Below are 17,551 nucleotides of genomic sequence, written 5' to 3'. Positions count from 1 at the left end.
CTTCGATCGTCCTCTTCTCCCGAATATCCAAAGTTGCCAACAACATAAACAACTCGGCACCATCTTGCACCGATTCATCAACTTGCTTAGCAGACACACACCAATCTTCCTTAGCATCAACCTCAGGAAAAATAACCGTCTTCTCGAAACAGTTGATATACACCCGGTTAACTTTTAACCAATTCATACCCAAAATCACGTCGAGTTGCTCTAACGGAAGACAAACTAAATCAATTCCAAAATCCCTACCAAATATACTCAACGGACAATTCAAACACACATAGGAAGTAGAAACAGAACCCATAGCAGGTGTATCAATAATCATACTTCTACGCATATCAGATAATATGAGATTCAGCCTCTTAGCACAATCCAAAGAAATGAAAGAATGTGTTGCACCGGTATCAATAATGGCAATCAAAGGTGTACCATTAATAAAGCACGTACCTTGGATTAGTCTATCATCGGTAGTGGTCTCCGCACCAAACAGTGCAAACACCTTTCCCTTCACTTGCTCCTTCTTCGGCTTATCACATTGCGAACTAATGTGACCTTTCTCACCACAGTTGAAACAAGTTACGTTCGAACCAACCCTACACTAGCTTGCTCTGTGACCCATCCTGCCACAATTGAAACACTTCCCAGAATCTCTACTACACTCCGTAGCACGATGGCCTTCCACACCATATTTGAAGCACTTAAGTGGAATAGAAGATACTCCCCCACTTGGCTTCTTGCCAACGCTAGATTGTCTCCTCTTGTCATCATATGGTTTTCCCCGATCTTGGTTTTTCCCCTTCAGACTCTTGTAGACAAAAGCTCTCTCCCTACTATCCTCGTCATAAATCCGGCTCTTGTTAACCAATTCTGTAAAGCGAGTAATCTGTTGGTAACCAATGGCCTTCTTGATATCATGTCTCAAGCCATTCACAAACTTCAAACATTTAGATCTCTCATCATTAGCAGTATTGTAATGAGGACAATACTTGATAAGCTCCTAAAATCTAGCAGCATAATCAGCAACGGTACCATTTCCTTGCTTCAATTCAAGGAACTCCACCTCTTTCTTCCCACGACAATCGTCTGGGAAATAGTTCTCCAAGAAGGTATCACGGAAAAGAGTCCAAGTAACTTCAATGTTGTCTTCTTCGAACCTCTGAAGAGTGTTATTCCACCAATCTTCAGCTTCCTTCTCAAGCATATGGGTACCAAACTGCACTTTCTGAGCATCATTACAGTTCATGACTCTGAAGATCTTCTCAATTGCTTTCAGCCAAGCTTGAGCTTTCTCAGGTGCATGCTCACCCTCAAAGATAGGAGGATTGTTCCGCTGGAATCTCCCCAAAGCACGAAACTCATCATCATCTCCCTTTTGGTTACCGACATTCGCATTCGCTTGATGGACATTCGCTTGATGGATCTGACCCATGGATTCAGCCAGCATCCTCAGCGCCTCAGCAATGGCATCGTCATTCCTGCCTGCAACCATTGTCCTAACCACAGTTTGTATCGATCGTGTCAGATACACAAATCAAATACCACGGAAAACCTACTACTATTGACCAACTGGTCAACCAGGCTCTGATACCACTTATGTAACACCCCTTTTTCTACCCCAAATTATTTAGCACATAATCAGAGTAAATAAGCACGCATATAAAGAAAAGGGCGTCACATCGACGTTTTCGAAACTTAAAACTTTCAAAAACCAACAATACACCTGGTCATTCAAAATAACACATTTCACTCATCATGAATATTCAAGCAATATGCGTTCGCAGCGGAAAATAAAGAATACTCATGTATTTCATAATATGATCCATGTCCCATACCATGATCACCTCTCAATAATCACTTCAAATAAAATAAAACAATTAATGACATAAAGCATATCAAAATAAGATATGAGTTCAATACCACTAATCTACCCAATGTTACATGACCAGAGCATTGACTCATTACCTAAATTCAAACTAAATACGGAAACTCTCCAGCTATTCTTGAGCAAGCTACCGTCCACCTACTCCAGCAATACTACTCTGTAGTATCTGCACGATACCCATGTAAAGGTAACATTCAAACAGAAAGGGTGAGAATTCAAAATCATTATGAAATAGCATAATAAGGCACAATGAATTAAAACATAATTTAAGAATTCATCACACTTGGTATCATTACGTCAATAATATTAATCAACAATCATCTCACATATTTCAAACGTACATCGCCTTCACATCAATACATGCATTCAATGATCACATAACTATAGACGACTCAATGCAAGACAATGTGACTCCATGCATGTGGTACCTCAATGTGAACTCAAAGTTTCACCGATTTCCGATTCAATATCTAGAATCCAAGCCACGCTTCCGATTCGGACAAGACCAAAGCCCTACGTCTGTTTCCAATTAAGGATCACCGCTTAATACTACGCCTAATCCCAATTAAGGATTAACGTCTGCTACGTCTGTTTCCAATGAAGGATCACCGCTTAAATACTACGCCTAATCCCACTTAAGGATTAACGTCTGCTACGTCTGTTTCCAATGAAGGATCACCGCTTAACCACTTCCACAATGAAGTCAACCATGATATGAATGAATGCACACATACCAACACATATGCAATTAAGACCATCTATATGCCGTCTTAACATCCCACATATCACCATGACTCATAATTGGTACATATACACATTCATCACAACACATCAATTACGATTACATACACACATCCATAACCATAAATCGTTCATAATTCAATAATGGTATACATACACATTCATACAATATATTATTCACCAATATAGGCCAATCATCAAATATGTACACATAGATTTCATTCCAAAACGCACACAACATTTAAATATCAATTTTTCACTTTTCAAACAGTGTTAACCGGTTAACGCCCTGGGTTAATCGGTTAACGCAAAACAGAATGCGCTTCTTGGCAATTTTTAACAGTGTTAACCGGTTAACACCCTGGGTTAACCGGTTAACGCAAGACAGAATGTAATTTTTTTCAATATTATAACAGTGTTAACCGGTTAACGCCCTGGGTTAACCGGTTAACGCAAAACAGAATGTTGTTCCTGCGCTAACACGAAACAGAATGCAGATTTCCCCGCATTTTTCATCGTTGGAGGACTTTCGGACCTCCGATTTCGATTCCGTAAAAAGCTACACGTTCAGAAAATTATGACTCATCCAATTATATATTCATTCACAGTTTTAGCATAATTTAATCATCACAATTCAAGAATATTTATCAAGACCTAATAATTCCAAACAATGCCAATTAAGGATTTCAACCTAAAACATGTTCCTACCCATTGACCAATCATACTAACCCATAATAATAATGATTTCCCCCCTTACCTTGTCAATTTGATGGAAACCTTGACTCCTCTCGCTTTTCCTCTCCTCTTTCTCTATTGCCTTCAGTGCTCAAGTGAATTCTAATTCTCACTTCCTTCACTCTTACTATTTATAATAGTATTCTAGTTGGGCTTAAATCATCTAATTTAATCACTAGGCCCAATAATACCTAATATTTAAATACCTCTATTTAAATTTAAATAATTAACCACTCACTATGCAATCAATTTAATTAATTAATTCAATTATTTACTTATTTCTTATATCCACTAGATAATGAATTAATACACCAATTAATTAATTAACACTCCACATAATTAAATTAAAATTATAATAATAATAGTATAATAATTCAATACTAAAAAAAATGGGTTGTTACAGAATTCCCTTATTCTTTGTATGCTAACATTAGGTATATATTCCCATTTGTAAATCCTAACACTTAGGTTCACATTGCATGACAACTCTAGGGCAGAGCTTCCCCATTCTTTTAGACCTTCCGTGCGTCTCCGATCCTGTGGCATGTACTCCATTCTATTGCAAAGAGGTAACTGCTTAAGACTCGATTCAGCGAGCTACGACACCTGCTGCTAGGACGTGAACACATTGCCCACTCTCCTTTGACACAACTGGTGTCCTCCTTTGTAAGTCCATGTTCAGATGGCAATCCCTATGTAGCCGAACTACGGCAACTCTGATTCTCATGTTCAGATGAGATACGTAGGCACAAGATGCGATGTCTTGCCGAGTTTCTTTTTGACTGACGACTAACAACTAATCCTTGTCTGCTTTCGCCCTTGTTGCGATTCTTTTCTCTCGCCCTCGTTGCGATCGAGACCTTCCCTTTCTCTTGCCCTAGTTGCAATCGAGACCCTTGTTCTCGTAGTTAGTCTGAACTACGTTTTGCTCTGATTCTCATTCCAAATGAGATACGTAGGCATAAGACGCGATGTCTTAGCGAGCACACTTCTCTTTAACCCATAGGTAGCCGAGCTACGAAGACTCTGATTCTCATATTCAGATGAGATACGTATGCAGTGGATGCGACATCCGTGCGAGTCATTTTCTTTTAACCCTCTCTTTTAGTAAATAGTACATTAGATATTACACACACCCTTTAGACAAGAACAACAAGAGTGGATCCCGTAGAGTACTACGGATGCGTAGGGGTGCTAATACCTTCCCTTCGCATAATCGACTCCCGAACCCAAGATTTGGTTGCGAGACCTTGTCTTTTCCTTTCCTTTCTCCAGGTTTACTTAGAGCGTTTCCTTTCCCTCCTTTGGGATAAATAACGCACGGTGGCGACTCTTATGTCATCTCTTTTTCGCCGGTTGTTTTTTCGCATACTATATTTTTTAGGATGCGACAATGGGCCAGAACCTGGTTCCCGTTGGGGCATGGTATTTGATGGAGCTGTTAATCAATATGGAAATGGCACTGGGGCAGTGATCATTACTCCTCAAGGCACGCATCTACCGTTTACAGCTAGATTGACTTTCAAGTGTACAAACAACATGGCAGAATATGAAGCTCGCATTATGGGGCTTGAAGAGGCCATGAATCTCAGAATCAAGTATTTGGATGTCTTCGGTGATTTGCCTTTGGTTGTGAATCAGATCAAAGGAGAATGGGAGACAAATCAACCCGGTTTAATACCATATAGAGATTATGCAAGGAGGATTTCAACTTTCTTTATAAAGGTTGAGTTTTATCATATCCCTCGAGATGAGAACCGGATGGTAGATGCTCTTGCAACATTGGCATCAATAATTGTAGTGAATAATTGGAATGAAGTTCCCAATTTATCTGTGATGCATCTTGATAGGCCACCTCATGTGTTTGCTGTTGAAAAGGTCAAAGACGAGAAGCCGTGGTATTACGACATTAAATGTTTCCTCCAAAGTCAGATTTACCGGCCTGGGGCATCTTTGAAAGATAAGAAGACTTTGAGAAGATTAGCCGGTAATTTCTACTTGAATGGTGATATACTGTACAAGAGAAACTTCGACATGGTTTTGCTCAGATGTGTAGATAGACACAAAGCAGACTTGTTGATGACTGAAGTGCATGAAGATTCCTTTGGTACTCATTCCAATGGACATGCGATGGCAAAGAAGATGTTGCGAGCAGGTTACTATTGGCTGACAATGGAATCTGACTGTTGCAAATTTGTGAAGAAGTGCCACAAGTGTCAAATATATGCTGATAAGATTCATGTTCCTTCGACACTTTTGAATGTTATCACTTCCCCATTGACATTCTCCATGTGGGGAATTGATATGATTGGGATGATTGAGCCCAAAGCTTCGAATGGACATCGTTTCATTTTAGTGGCAATTGACTACTTCACAAAATGGGTTGAAGCGGCATCGTACGCAAATGTAACCAAGCAAGTTGTTGTAAGGTTTATCAAGAATCAAATCATATGTCGTTATGGTGTGCCAAGTAAGATCATTACTGACAATGGATCGGACTTGAATAACAATATGGTGGAAACTCTTTGCAAAGACTTCAAGATTGCACATCGTAATTCTTCTCCCTATAGACCCAAGATGAATGGGGTTGTTGAAGCTGCGAATAAGAACATCAAGAAGATTATCCAGAAGATGGTTGTCACGTATAAGGATTGGTATGAGATGCTCCCTTTTGCTTTGCATGAGTATCGTACATCCGTCTGCACTTCAACAGGGGCAACCCATTTCTCTCTTGTATATGGTCTGGAAGCAGTGCTCCCCGTAGAGGTTGAGATTCCTTCGTTGTGTGTGCTCATGGAAGCCAAGTTGACTGAAGCTGAATGGTTTCAAACCAGGTTTGACCAGTTGAATTTGATTGAAGAGAAGAGATTGACGGTCATGTGTCATGGTCAGTTATATCAGCAGAGAATGAAGAAAGCTTTTGCTAAGAAAGTCAAACCTCGAGTATTCAGAGAAGGTGACCTTGTGCTCAAGAAGATTTTGACGTTCAAGCCAGATTCCAAAGGAAAATGGACTCCCAATTATGAAGGCCCATATGTTGTTAAGAGAGCTTTTTCAGGCGGTGCCCTGATTCTTACTACTATGGATGGTGAAGATTTCACTTGTCCAGTGAACGCAGATGCAGTCAAGAAATACTTCGCCTAAAAAAATAAAAAATAAAAAAAGAGAAAAGAAAAAGAACACCTCTTTAAGTTGAAACCCGAAGGGGCGGCTTAGGCAAAAATGAGTGTCTCGGTGGATTGAAAACCCGAAAGGGCGATCCAGGAAAAAATTAGAGACATAAAAACAGAAAGAAATTTCCCGATGAGTTGAGTACCCCACCTTGGCGCAACTTATGCAAAAATTAGGGATTATGGCAAGTAACTGCATTCTGCTGATCTTCAGTGATTTTGAAAACTTGTTTGAGCACAAGGGTTGACATTAGTTCATCATCCCAGCAGCGGTCAAGAGCACAGTGGATATCAAGATTTGGTAGAAGGATTAAGGATCATTTGTATTCAATGTACCTCTTTTCCATGAAAATTACCATTTTCAACTTTGTAAAATCTACGGAGTCTTGTCATTTACAGACTACCATCCTATTAAATAAAGTTGAGCCTTTATCCAAAAAAATTATGCTCTTATTTACTTCAGCCAATAGTTTTAAATTTTATTATGATCATTTTGAAATTAAAATTTTTAAATAAAAATCAAGTTTTCTTTAAAATATAAAAGCAAAAAAATTTCCAAAGCAAGTAACAGTAATATCAACAGCATTTCAATGGATAACAAGTCCTTAAGTGTGAAGCATCTGTGGTTCCCCATGCAGTGACTCTTTGGGTATCCCTAGACACTAGTGTTGATTCATTTCCTCAATGGAATACCGTTATCCCCAACTGATAGATTCAGTTCCCCGGTGGAGTGTTTGATCCCTAGTGGAACTTCTTTATCCCCAGCAGAGTTGGTTGATTCAGATACCCTGTGGCATATCCTTGTCCCCAACAGAATTTCGGCCTTCCCCGGCAGAGTTTGTACATCCCTAGCGAAGTTCGTATCTCCTCAGTAGGGTTGATCTTCAGAGATTGATTGATCTTCCCCAGTAGATTGCATTTGCTCCCAGTCAGAGTTTCCTCCTGGTTTCTGAGCAGCTTTTGTTGATTATTTTCTCTGTAGGATTGTCTCCCATTTTTATGGTGTTGACCTAAAATTCCCCACAGATTTGGATGTTCTATCCTCACCAAATCTCCTCTTTCCCTAGCTAGGGTTGAGCCATTGGGATATTGATCTCTTTGTTCTCCGACAATTGTCTCCATATTTTGTGGATTGACCAAGGATTGTACCGGTGGTTCAATTTCTTTGCGACACCTCTGTATCCTTTGTGATCGTTTTGTCAGCATAATCATCATATATACATATACATATACATTCATATAATTTCATGAATTGCATATCCTGCATCTTCATATTTGATTTGTTTGAGATTCTCATTCTCTGTTATGGCGGTACTTTATCCCCATACCAAATCTGGTGTCTGTCCTCCTTCAATTGTAGAGTGTCAGCCCTTTAAGCAGAAAGACTTTAACCTTTCTCTGTTTCCCCACTGAGTTTGTTTCCTCGTGGATGATTGTTATTTCAGTTTCCTCTCCAGTGAATTTTCTGGATGTAATTACTCCCCTTGAGTTATGTCCACATTGGGTTGAGTCTTGATTGACCGTTTTCTTTCTAGCTCTTACCTAGATAGATGTTTTGGTCCCCTAAGAGTCTATTACCCAGTAACTGGTAATATTCTTCTTAGTTTGCAGTTTGTTACTTCTTGCCCAATACTCGGCAAAAGTACCCTTTTTTCTCCTCAGTGGAGTCCCCTGGAAGTATATCCTTGATATGTTCATCCTAACCGATGACGGATATCTTTCTTTCCCCCGCAGAAGTCTATCCTTGATATGTTCACTTTAACCAATGACATATATTCTCTTCTTTGGTATTCTACCCAGTAAAAAGGTAGTTGTAATCCCTATTTTGTTCCTCAGAGAGTTAATCCTTGATATGTTCATCTTAACCGAGGACGGGTTTTCTTCTCCTTGTGGTCTTCTACCCAGTAACCGGTAGTTGTAAATCCTACTTTTTCCCCTGAGCGGAGTCTATCCTTGATATGTTCACTTTAACCGGTGACAAATTCTCTCTTCTTTGGTATTCTATCCAGTAGATGTAATCCCTATTTGTGCTCCCCTTTTCAGAGTCTATCCTTGATATGTTCATCCTAACCGATGACGGATTTTCTCTTTGATTGGTCTTCTACCCAGTAGCCGGTAGTTGTAAATCCTACTTTGTCCCCTCGCAGAGTTAATCCTTGATATGTTCATCCTAACCAGTGACGGATTTTCTCTCTGACGGTTTTCTATCCAGATTTCGATAGATGTAATTACTACCCTTTTGTTCAGTTGGTATATCCTTGATATGTTCATCTTAACCGATGATGGGTATCCTTCTTGACATTTCCAGGCAAGTCTATCCTTGATATGTTCATCTTAACCGGTGACGGATTTTCTTCCCTGTCGAGTTTATCCTTGATATGTTCATCCTAACCGATGACGGATATTCTCATCCTTGGTCTTCTGCCTAGTAACAGGTAGTTGTAAACCCTATTTTTATACAGTTTGTCCCCAGCAAGGCTATTCTTACCCAGTAACCGATAATGAATACTCCCTCTTGGCGGTCCTCAGGGAGTCATCCTTGATATGTTCATCCTAATCGATGACGGATGTTTCTCTCTATCAGATCTTTATTATCTCCTTACCCAGTAACAGGTAGTAGATAATAAATTTCTGCTCCTCCTGTGTTGAAGTTTATTTCTCCCTGGTTGAGTTGAGTGTGCATTTCCTTAGTGAAATCGTTTTCCCCTGCGCGAGTTAGGTACTTTAGTTTTATCCTGACTTACTCGTATCCCTGACAGATGTCTTTGTTTCCCCGGTTGAGTCTTTCCATTTTGTGTGGAATCCCTCGAGTCCCATAGTAGTTTTAAGTCGTGGTCTGGCCTACGCATAACTCCTTTATCCCCCCAGAGTATCTGTCTCCCCAGCGAGTTTTCCTTATGGAATGCATTATGCTCCTGCGGATTTTCGGTCTCTCTGATTTCTTTTTTCCTTTGTGGCAATATTTCCCCACAGAGCATTAACTTTTGCATTTACATCATATGAGGTCTCGTAGGGACCAAAATTTGTTTCTATATGTTGTTATTTAAGCCCATTCTACTGAGTCGACATGAAGATTTTAACCTTCGCCTCCTCAGTTAGAATGTCCTTAAATAGGGGCAGCTGTAAGACTCCAATTTTGACCATAAGATCCCTCATGCAATTCCATCGTAAGCATTATCATTGGGATCATATCTTGGCATCCTCCTTACCCCTCCTCCATTGGGTTTGTTTTGGGAGAGATCACCAAGCACTTTGTGATTATATCATACTTGTATATTATCATTTTACTAACTAAAATACCAAAAATATGTCTTTGCATTTATCTAACTCTTTTGTAGGTAGGGCATGATCTCATTGATTCATCACGTTCACATCTAGGGTTTGAGACCCTCATGAACAAAGAACACAACCAAGAATTGATTCAAGAATGGTTATAAGTATCATATATGGGTCCCAATGATCTCTACATGTTATATTGATCAAGTTTTCTTCAAGAGTTTGAGGGTGATTTGCCTTGGAAACCCTAGTTTGACTGGGTATCTTGAGTAACTTCTCCAACAAGCTATCTCACCAATTGATCAAATTTCTCAAGGGACACTTCAAATTTCATCATATTATGCATATATGATCTACCATGAGCCAAGAAAGTCAAGAGAATTGGAAATTAGCAAGTTGGTTGATGGTGGTTGGCCAGATGGTTTCATCTAATCAAAACTGGGTCTCCCTAGACCCTATCTCCTACAATTTTCACCATATGAAAATGATCCCAAGAGAAAACGTACTCTAAATGACATTATAAACAACTTTCATGCTTATACCTAGAGCTAGTTTTTCTTGGAAAATCATTTTCTATGTTGAAACATTATAGGTCATTTTGTTTAAACCCTAATTTGAAAGTCAACTTCCCAAGGCCATAACTTGCTCAATTTTTATGATATGAAAGATTTATAAGTTTAAAAATCAAATTTAATTAGTCTAATTCAACTTTTATGTTTGGAGTGGGAGTTAATTCAACTTTTTTGAGCATGTGATATGAGGCTACATTATAGATCACTTTTGACCTATACCAGTGATCAAGTGATTTTTTCAAACTTCAAAAAATCATAACTCTATCATTTCCAATCCAAATGACATGAAATTGGTGACCATTTTTAAGGTATTTAATAGATCTACAACTTTGATGAATACACTTTTCTCATTTGAAGCTCATGTAAAAAGTTAAGCAAGGTGGAATATTGCGACATATGGCTTGACACTTAGAAAAATATTGATATGTCAAAATTTTCCAAACTTCCACCTCAAATTTCTCCAAGTTCCAAGCTCCAAACTTCACTACAACAAACAAGACCTTAGACAGCGCTTTTTTTAGCCTTAGACAGCGCTTTAAAGCGCTGTCTAAACCTCCGCTGCTAAAGGTTTAGACAGCGCTTTATTAAATCTTAAAAGCGCTGTCTAAGCCCCCCCCCCCCCCTTAGACAGCGCTTTGGCCAAAAGCGCTTTATAAGACCCTCTTATTTTAAAAATTTTAGGTATACCTTAGACAGCGCTTTTGAAAAGCGCTGTCTAAGCCCCACCCCCTTAGACAGCGCTTTGGCCAAAAGCGCTTTCTAAGACCCTCCTATTTTAATTTTTTTAGGTATACCTTAGACAGCGCTTTTGCCTAAAGCGCTTTCTAATCCCCCCCTTAGACAGCGCTTTTTACAAAAGCGCTGTCTAAGGTATACGAAATTTTTTGAAGCTTTTGTTTTAATATTACACAAGTTTTTATTATTATTCAAATATAGAAAATTATATAAAAATAATTTTAAATTGCGGTCCACAACGATAAATATAACTCCCGTGTAAAAGATGTTAAGGTCACCGCATAACCGACGCTGTTTCAACCGAAATCTTTATAAATATAAAAGTTGAGAGTATGTTTATTTACCACAAACATGGCAATTTGAGTGGAAGAGCCCAATGCAACACCTAAGGAAATGTCCTGCAATCATGAAATCAGTTTAGCTTCACTAGAATAATTTTTTTTTCTTTCAATTCAACAACTTTATAGCTTGGAAAATATGAATTTAATCATATCTTAGATGAAAGGATTAAGCATAGAATTGATTATAAGTCTGTAAATTCTCACCAGCTTGTTCTTGAAAGCAAAAATGATTGCTCCTGCATGTTCAGCCGCATTGCCAACTATCGGAAGCAAGATTATGCTGAGAAAGCTCACAGATAAACCCCATGAATCTGATGCATCCTGTTAAGAATCATTTATAAGCTATTTTCATATAACCTATAAGCTGTTATTATAAGCTATTCTGAAGAGTTTATGAAAATAAGTTGAAACATTACTATAAGCTCTATCAAACTGTCTTACAAGTACTTATATCAGTAGATATAATCAATTCAAACAAATCCATAGTACATAACTGCTTATATAATAAACACTTATTCAACAAGTGCTTAATTGAGCTTTCAAAATTAGATCTAAACAATTTAGTTGAATTACCTCAATTGTATCCACCACATATTCAGACAACCAAGCAATGAACACAGTCATTCCAGCCAACCAAGCAAATCCACTCCAGAATCCAATCACAGCCTCTTCTTCCGCTCCATTGTTCTCACCTTCCCCTTCCCCTTCCTGTTCAACAAAGTGCATAACAAATCACAATCGCAACAATTTTAACAATTCAACATTCTCATATACACCTCAATCAAGAAAACATACATCTTCCGCTTCAAATAATTGCCTATGCGTCCATAACTGAAAGATCAAGTAAGCAAAATACGCAACCAGCATAACAATGCTAGAAGCTCTCGACAAATACAGCGAAGGCTTTACGGTGAGTTCAGCCGAAGCAGCGCTGTACGTGAATAGCAACGGAAGCAAATGGCATAACAACGCCAATAGCAACATCAGCGAGTTCACATCCGCTTGTCTCTGCAAAATTATCAACATTAAAAATTCCCGTAATATAAAACAAAAAAACTTCGAAATTGATTTTTAAAGACTTACTCTGTCATATTTCTGCTCCTCTCCAATATTCGCAATTCCACCGCAAAGTAGAGAAGTTCCGAGAACAAGAAGAAGATTCGAAAGCACGGACCCTAAGAGAGAATACTTCACAACAGCAATTTTGTTGGTGGTAAGAGCAAATATTGCAATAATAAGTTCAGTTACATTCCCACATGTTGCATTAAGAAGTCCTCCAACTGTAACATTACACATTATATATAAAACTTTCAATTAGTTCCAATAATCAAACAGTAACTAAATTAGTACTAATGAAGAGTTTTATATACCTGTTGGACCAGTGAAAATGGCAATTTGTCTGCAACATTCACCAAAACATAGAAATTTAAACAAGAATTAGCAATTAATTAGTACTAATCAAACAGTTAAAGATGCAATGAAGTTGATTAGATTCCTTACTCTGTGAGAAAGCTCACACGTTCAGCGAGTGGAGTGAGGCCAAGTAAGCTCAATATGAAAATTATGGAAGGGTTGGCAACTAACTCAACTGCTATAGTTAGCCTCTTAAGTTGTTCGGTTGAAAGACCGTTCACGCCAGGCAAACCAACCAAAGAGTTTCTCAATGGATTGAGCTCCACTAGTTCCATTACTTCCTCAATGAACATCTACAACCATTTATCAGATATCTCGATTAATGAATCAAGTATAAAAGAAAATCGCAAAGTGTCCCAAGCTTTAAATACGAACCTTTCTTGTATTGTAATCAACTTCGGCTGGTAAGCGAAGCCATGCCGAGTAGAGCAATGACTCATGGACAGTAACATGAGGAGAATGGATGTCATTTTGCTCACAATAACCAGAGATTCGAGCAAACGTTTCTTGTTTTTTAGGGTAGCCAGAAATTTTGATGCTCCCGTCGATATAACCACCGGTTTTCCTACCAGCCAAAACATCCATTAAAGTAGTTTTTCCAGCTCCACTAACTCCCATCAACGCTGTGAGAACACCAGGCCTAAATGCACCACTAACACCCTTCAAAAGCACCAACCTATCCTCCATTACTCCTTGAATCTTCATTTCCTGCCAAATAGAATCTCAAGAGTCAAGGTTCAGAAAGAACCAAATCTTAAATTTTTTAACAAACTTTGAAATTTTCTTACCTGTGGCATGTCGACAGAATACACAACTTCGTCGAAGGTTATCGAATGTGGTTCGAAAGGAAGAACCATTCCTCTTTTCTGTCTGCGGCTAGAGGATTCTCCTGAACTTGCTGCATAACAATTGCAAGTTTGTTAAGGTTCTAAAGACATTATGAGTTGCGTTTTCACGAGTGGTATGATAACAATAGATCACCTATACGCGGTAATTCAACTTCTTGGTGTGTGCCATTTGTTGTGCTGTCTTCTGATTCTTCATTTATAGTTGCTTGTGCCTTATCAAATGCTGTAAAAATCATTCATCTTTGTTAATGAAATATTTTCACTAACATAAGAAATTTAAATAACCAAATATGAAGATAGATACTCACGATTGAGATGCGTGAGAGCCACGGTGAATATAATGTTATAAAGAAACATAAATCCTACTAATGCACCAACCCCTATCCAATACCAATATGCGTCTGTGAAGAATCCGCGAGATTCCAAAACTTGAATTCCTAGTGTTTTATTCGAATTTGGTGTAAACTACAATCAATGAGAAAACGAATTAGGCCTGCGAGTTAACTAAAAGTTCTAAAGTTGCAAGTTTAAGAAATTACATGGTTCCAACTATCTCCGAGGAATTCATTCACCATTATAGCATTTTGTCCATACATCAAAGGTGAAATCCAGTAACCCCAAATCCACCAGCTTTTGATATCCTCTGCATCATAATATCATCGCCAACGAAATCGAAAGAAACATTAATATGGAGTTCCATTATATGATAAAATGAAGCTTGTAAATTATGTTATTTAAACTCACTTCTGGACATAATGAAGCCACCTAATGTAAGAAGTGTGAGAAGTGCAAAGGACCCGAACGTGTTGGCGACAATCATATTTCTACCGAGTGCTGCAATAGCGCGAAATAGTCCAGAAGCCACTTGGTTTATCAATAGTAGCAGAAGATACTGCTTTAATAATCTGCACGAAAGCTGCATAATTTTCAACTCATTAAAGTTTTGTTTGGATAAACAATTTAATTAAGTGCTTCTTGGATAAGTGCTTGTTATATTACTAGTTCTCATTTTCGCAATACCTTGAGTACATAATCAGTTACCACACTTTCCTGTTGGCCTCCAGTTGATACTGCCTGTATATCCAAAGTCAATTTAATGTCATTCCTCCGACATAAGCTTCCGCCTCAACAGTTAGCCGCTCGTATCGAACTTCGATTGTCGGAACCTCAATCCCAACTCTATAAAAAAAACCACAAAGATAGCAAATGGTGAGAAAAATATTGGATCTATATTCTCTTATGTTATTTCGGTCGAAAACGAAACCAAACATCTTAATAGTTTTACCTATCAATTCTTTCCTTTAGCTTCAACAAAAACTTCTCATTACCCTCTTCAGCCACATTGATCAACCTATCCAAAAGTTTCTGTCTTTCTTGAAATCCAAGATCAGTTAATATATCAATCTCATTGGCAACACCGCGTGATGTCGCTAACAACCCTTTCCTCAAACGGTTGTAAGTAGGGAGTTTTTCAAGTGCAGCTCATTTAAGAGCTTCTTCATCATCTTCTAGTTCTCTTCGCGACGAAAAAGCCTCTATTCCACTGTTTCTCCAACCTAGTAGAAGAAGAACTTCTCGCGCGGAAACTCGTACTCGCTCCGTATATATCACTTCCTTCCATTGCTCCAACTCAACACTTACACTAGTATAATAAAAAGATAACAACTTTTGCAACTTAAGCTTAAACCAAACAAAACCCAGAAGGCTTTCTGCAAACTGATATGACAGACACCAGAAAACAATGCTATTTGTAGAAACTGAGATATGAAAACTATTAATATATGATTAGTGTAGTCATGATTCACACACTCTAGGGGAAACAAAATAACCCTCATAAAATTCATCTATCATTATTTTATTTCAATTAAAAAAAAGCATACCACAAAAATAAAAAGATAGATCTAAAATCTTATACAGAAAAGTTCAGTAACCCATTCCGAAATTGTATCAACTACCCAATTAAAAAAAAAACCTAAATTGAAGAAACGTCACCGTTTAAACGAAGATCATTATCGCAATCGAATCCGCATCCACACTGAGGGCATTCAAGGAAATTCTCAGCCCCAAAACTAGCAGAAGTAATACCCACAGAAAAATCAATATCATCACCACTCCTAGAAACCTCCACAATACTGAGCCACAAAATCACAATCTTGACGGAAATACCCTTGAGTTTATAAAGCTTATTCTCAGAAATCACGCCAGAGATAGTAGACTTGTAACTAAGCGTGTAACTTTCAATAGTGAAACTACAACTTTTTTCGAAGAACACTGAAAATTGCCCCGTTTCTCTGTTCAACGTGTACCCAATCGCGCCTTTCGGAAGAAGACCCATCGGGAAACCGTATTCCATGAGAAGATCATAAGCTGATAGATTGTTCTGTTGAATCAATGCATGCGATGATGTTGATGACGACGACGACGACAACGATGGTGATGATAGTGTTAGAGAGATTAACAAAATCAACATCAATTTAATTGAACACATCGTAGCGAAATCGAAAGTTGATTTTGATTTGTAAATTTGGTTAAAGGGGCACTTTAGAAGAGTTCAACTTTTGGGTTGTTTTTGTTTTTGTTGTTTGAAGATGCGGTGGATATCAAGGTGGAGATTCTTCTTATGTTTATGCTTTTTAATTGAAAGACTTTAAACAGCGCTTTCTCAAAAGCGCTGACTAAGGTCTATATTTAAAAGCGCTTTCTAAAAGCGCTGTCTAAGGGGGGGTCTTAGACAGCGTTTTCTAAAAGCGCTGTCTAAGACCCCCCTTAGACAGCGCTTTCATTATTTTTTAAGAACATTTTCCGTGTTTTATTTTTATTTTAACCTTAGACAGCGCTTTCTTTTAAAAGCGCTGTCTAAGATGCGCTGTTAAAAAACCTTTTTGGCGTAGTGAAATGAAAAGTGTTGGACATGAAAGTTGTTTCTCTTGATCTCACCTTTCCAAAGAGCTCAAATTCATTCATTTTGGACAAGAAATGCATAGGCTGCGCATGGCTTAAACAGAGTGACATCACTTGGCATGGATCAAACTTCAAACATCAATGAGCATTTGCCTTGCAATCCAAGCTTACTTCAGAGCATCTGATGTTCATTTGTGGACCTCAAACAATCATTTCATGGGCCTATGCGCGCCCATGCACCATTACATCACCATTTTCCAAAATTGGAAAGTGAATGAGAGTGTGAAATTATCAACCATTTCAGCTATAAATAGAGCTTCAATTGCTCAGAAATGAATAGACAATCGCGCCAGCTTTGATCCCCCACTTCAAACCCTCAATTCTTAAAGGATAAGCCTGAAAAATTCTCTTGAATTTGAGCTTGAATCTCCACTATTTTGGAATTCAATTCTCCAGGAATCCATAGCTTTTTAACCATTCAATCCTCTTCCTGCAAACAAGTGGAGTGAGATCAAGCACAAGCAAGAGCAAGATCAACTGAATTTAGACCTCCATTGAAGGTATTTTCCAGAAATTTTAAACTCTTCGATTCTCTCAAATTCTTGCTCAATTCTATTGATTCTTTGATTGTCTGAAGTCCTACCAATGTAGGCAAGAAGATTGAGTTGCTTTGAGGTCAAATCGGAGCAACTCAGTTCATGTACCTCAAATTTCAATTCCATGTATCTCTCAATATATTTGGAATTGGAGTGAATGGAGTTCAGATTCGAGCTCAGTGCCATTTTTTCTTCAAGATCATGTCCTTGTTTTTTATTATGGTGATGGTTCATGGTGGACCAGTCCGGTGAGGTCCACCGGAGAAGATGACCGGAGCTCTGGCTCCGGCGATGACTTGGCTAGCATCTGAACCACATGATCCGTCCCTCACGTTCTAATC

At 38.4% G+C, this 17,551-nt stretch overlaps 2 protein-coding genes across 4 annotated transcripts in view; both read right to left on the bottom strand.

Annotated features, from left to right (window-relative positions):
* Positions 1 to 15,386, bottom strand: part of LOC127087560 (vacuolar cation/proton exchanger 3) — a 63,266-nt gene extending 47,880 nt beyond the window's left edge. The window contains exons 1-16 of one of the 3 annotated variants that reach the window (XM_051028460.1): positions 14,999 to 15,386; positions 14,734 to 14,892; positions 14,458 to 14,629; positions 14,253 to 14,356; positions 14,022 to 14,178; positions 13,847 to 13,936; positions 13,654 to 13,763; positions 13,241 to 13,573; positions 12,953 to 13,158; positions 12,823 to 12,851; positions 12,536 to 12,732; positions 12,248 to 12,460; positions 12,026 to 12,160; positions 11,657 to 11,773; positions 11,456 to 11,509; positions 1,728 to 2,048 (exon numbers count right to left, since the gene is read on the bottom strand). In XM_051028460.1, coding sequence (XP_050884417.1) covers positions 2,010 to 2,048; positions 11,456 to 11,509; positions 11,657 to 11,773; positions 12,026 to 12,160; positions 12,248 to 12,460; positions 12,536 to 12,732; positions 12,823 to 12,851; positions 12,953 to 13,158; positions 13,241 to 13,573; positions 13,654 to 13,763; positions 13,847 to 13,936; positions 14,022 to 14,178; positions 14,253 to 14,356; positions 14,458 to 14,533 — 1,860 coding nt within the window. In that variant the 5' untranslated portion in view covers positions 14,534 to 14,629; positions 14,734 to 14,892; positions 14,999 to 15,386 and the 3' untranslated portion in view covers positions 1,728 to 2,009. Of the gene's footprint in view, positions 1 to 1,727; positions 2,049 to 11,455; positions 11,510 to 11,656; positions 11,774 to 12,025; positions 12,161 to 12,247; positions 12,461 to 12,535; positions 12,733 to 12,822; positions 12,852 to 12,952; positions 13,159 to 13,240; positions 13,574 to 13,653; positions 13,764 to 13,846; positions 13,937 to 14,021; positions 14,179 to 14,252; positions 14,357 to 14,457; positions 14,630 to 14,733; positions 14,893 to 14,998 lie in introns of those variants that run through there. The other 2 variants (XM_051028461.1, XM_051028462.1) reach the window with 2 other exon arrangements.
* A 152-nt stretch (positions 15,387 to 15,538) lies between these two features.
* On the bottom strand, positions 15,539 to 16,349 carry LOC127087561 (uncharacterized). The gene has a single exon (XM_051028463.1). It carries the CDS (start codon positions 16,199 to 16,201, stop codon positions 15,686 to 15,688), a length of 516 nt encoding a protein of 171 aa, XP_050884420.1. The 5' UTR covers positions 16,202 to 16,349; the 3' UTR covers positions 15,539 to 15,685.
* Positions 16,350 to 17,551: the final 1,202 nt, after the last annotated feature.

This window comes from Lathyrus oleraceus, chromosome 5 (assembly GCF_024323335.1).
Source record: "Lathyrus oleraceus cultivar Zhongwan6 chromosome 5, CAAS_Psat_ZW6_1.0, whole genome shotgun sequence".
NCBI classification, from domain to species: Eukaryota; Viridiplantae; Streptophyta; class Magnoliopsida; order Fabales; family Fabaceae; genus Lathyrus; species Lathyrus oleraceus.
This window is presented reverse-complemented; position numbering and strand designations above follow the sequence as displayed.

Bases quoted from the DNA above. Each gene is read 5' to 3' on its own strand.
- LOC127087561 (XM_051028463.1), bottom strand. From the start codon at position 16,201: ATGTGTTCAATTAAATTGATGTTGATTTTGTTAATCTCTCTAACACTA.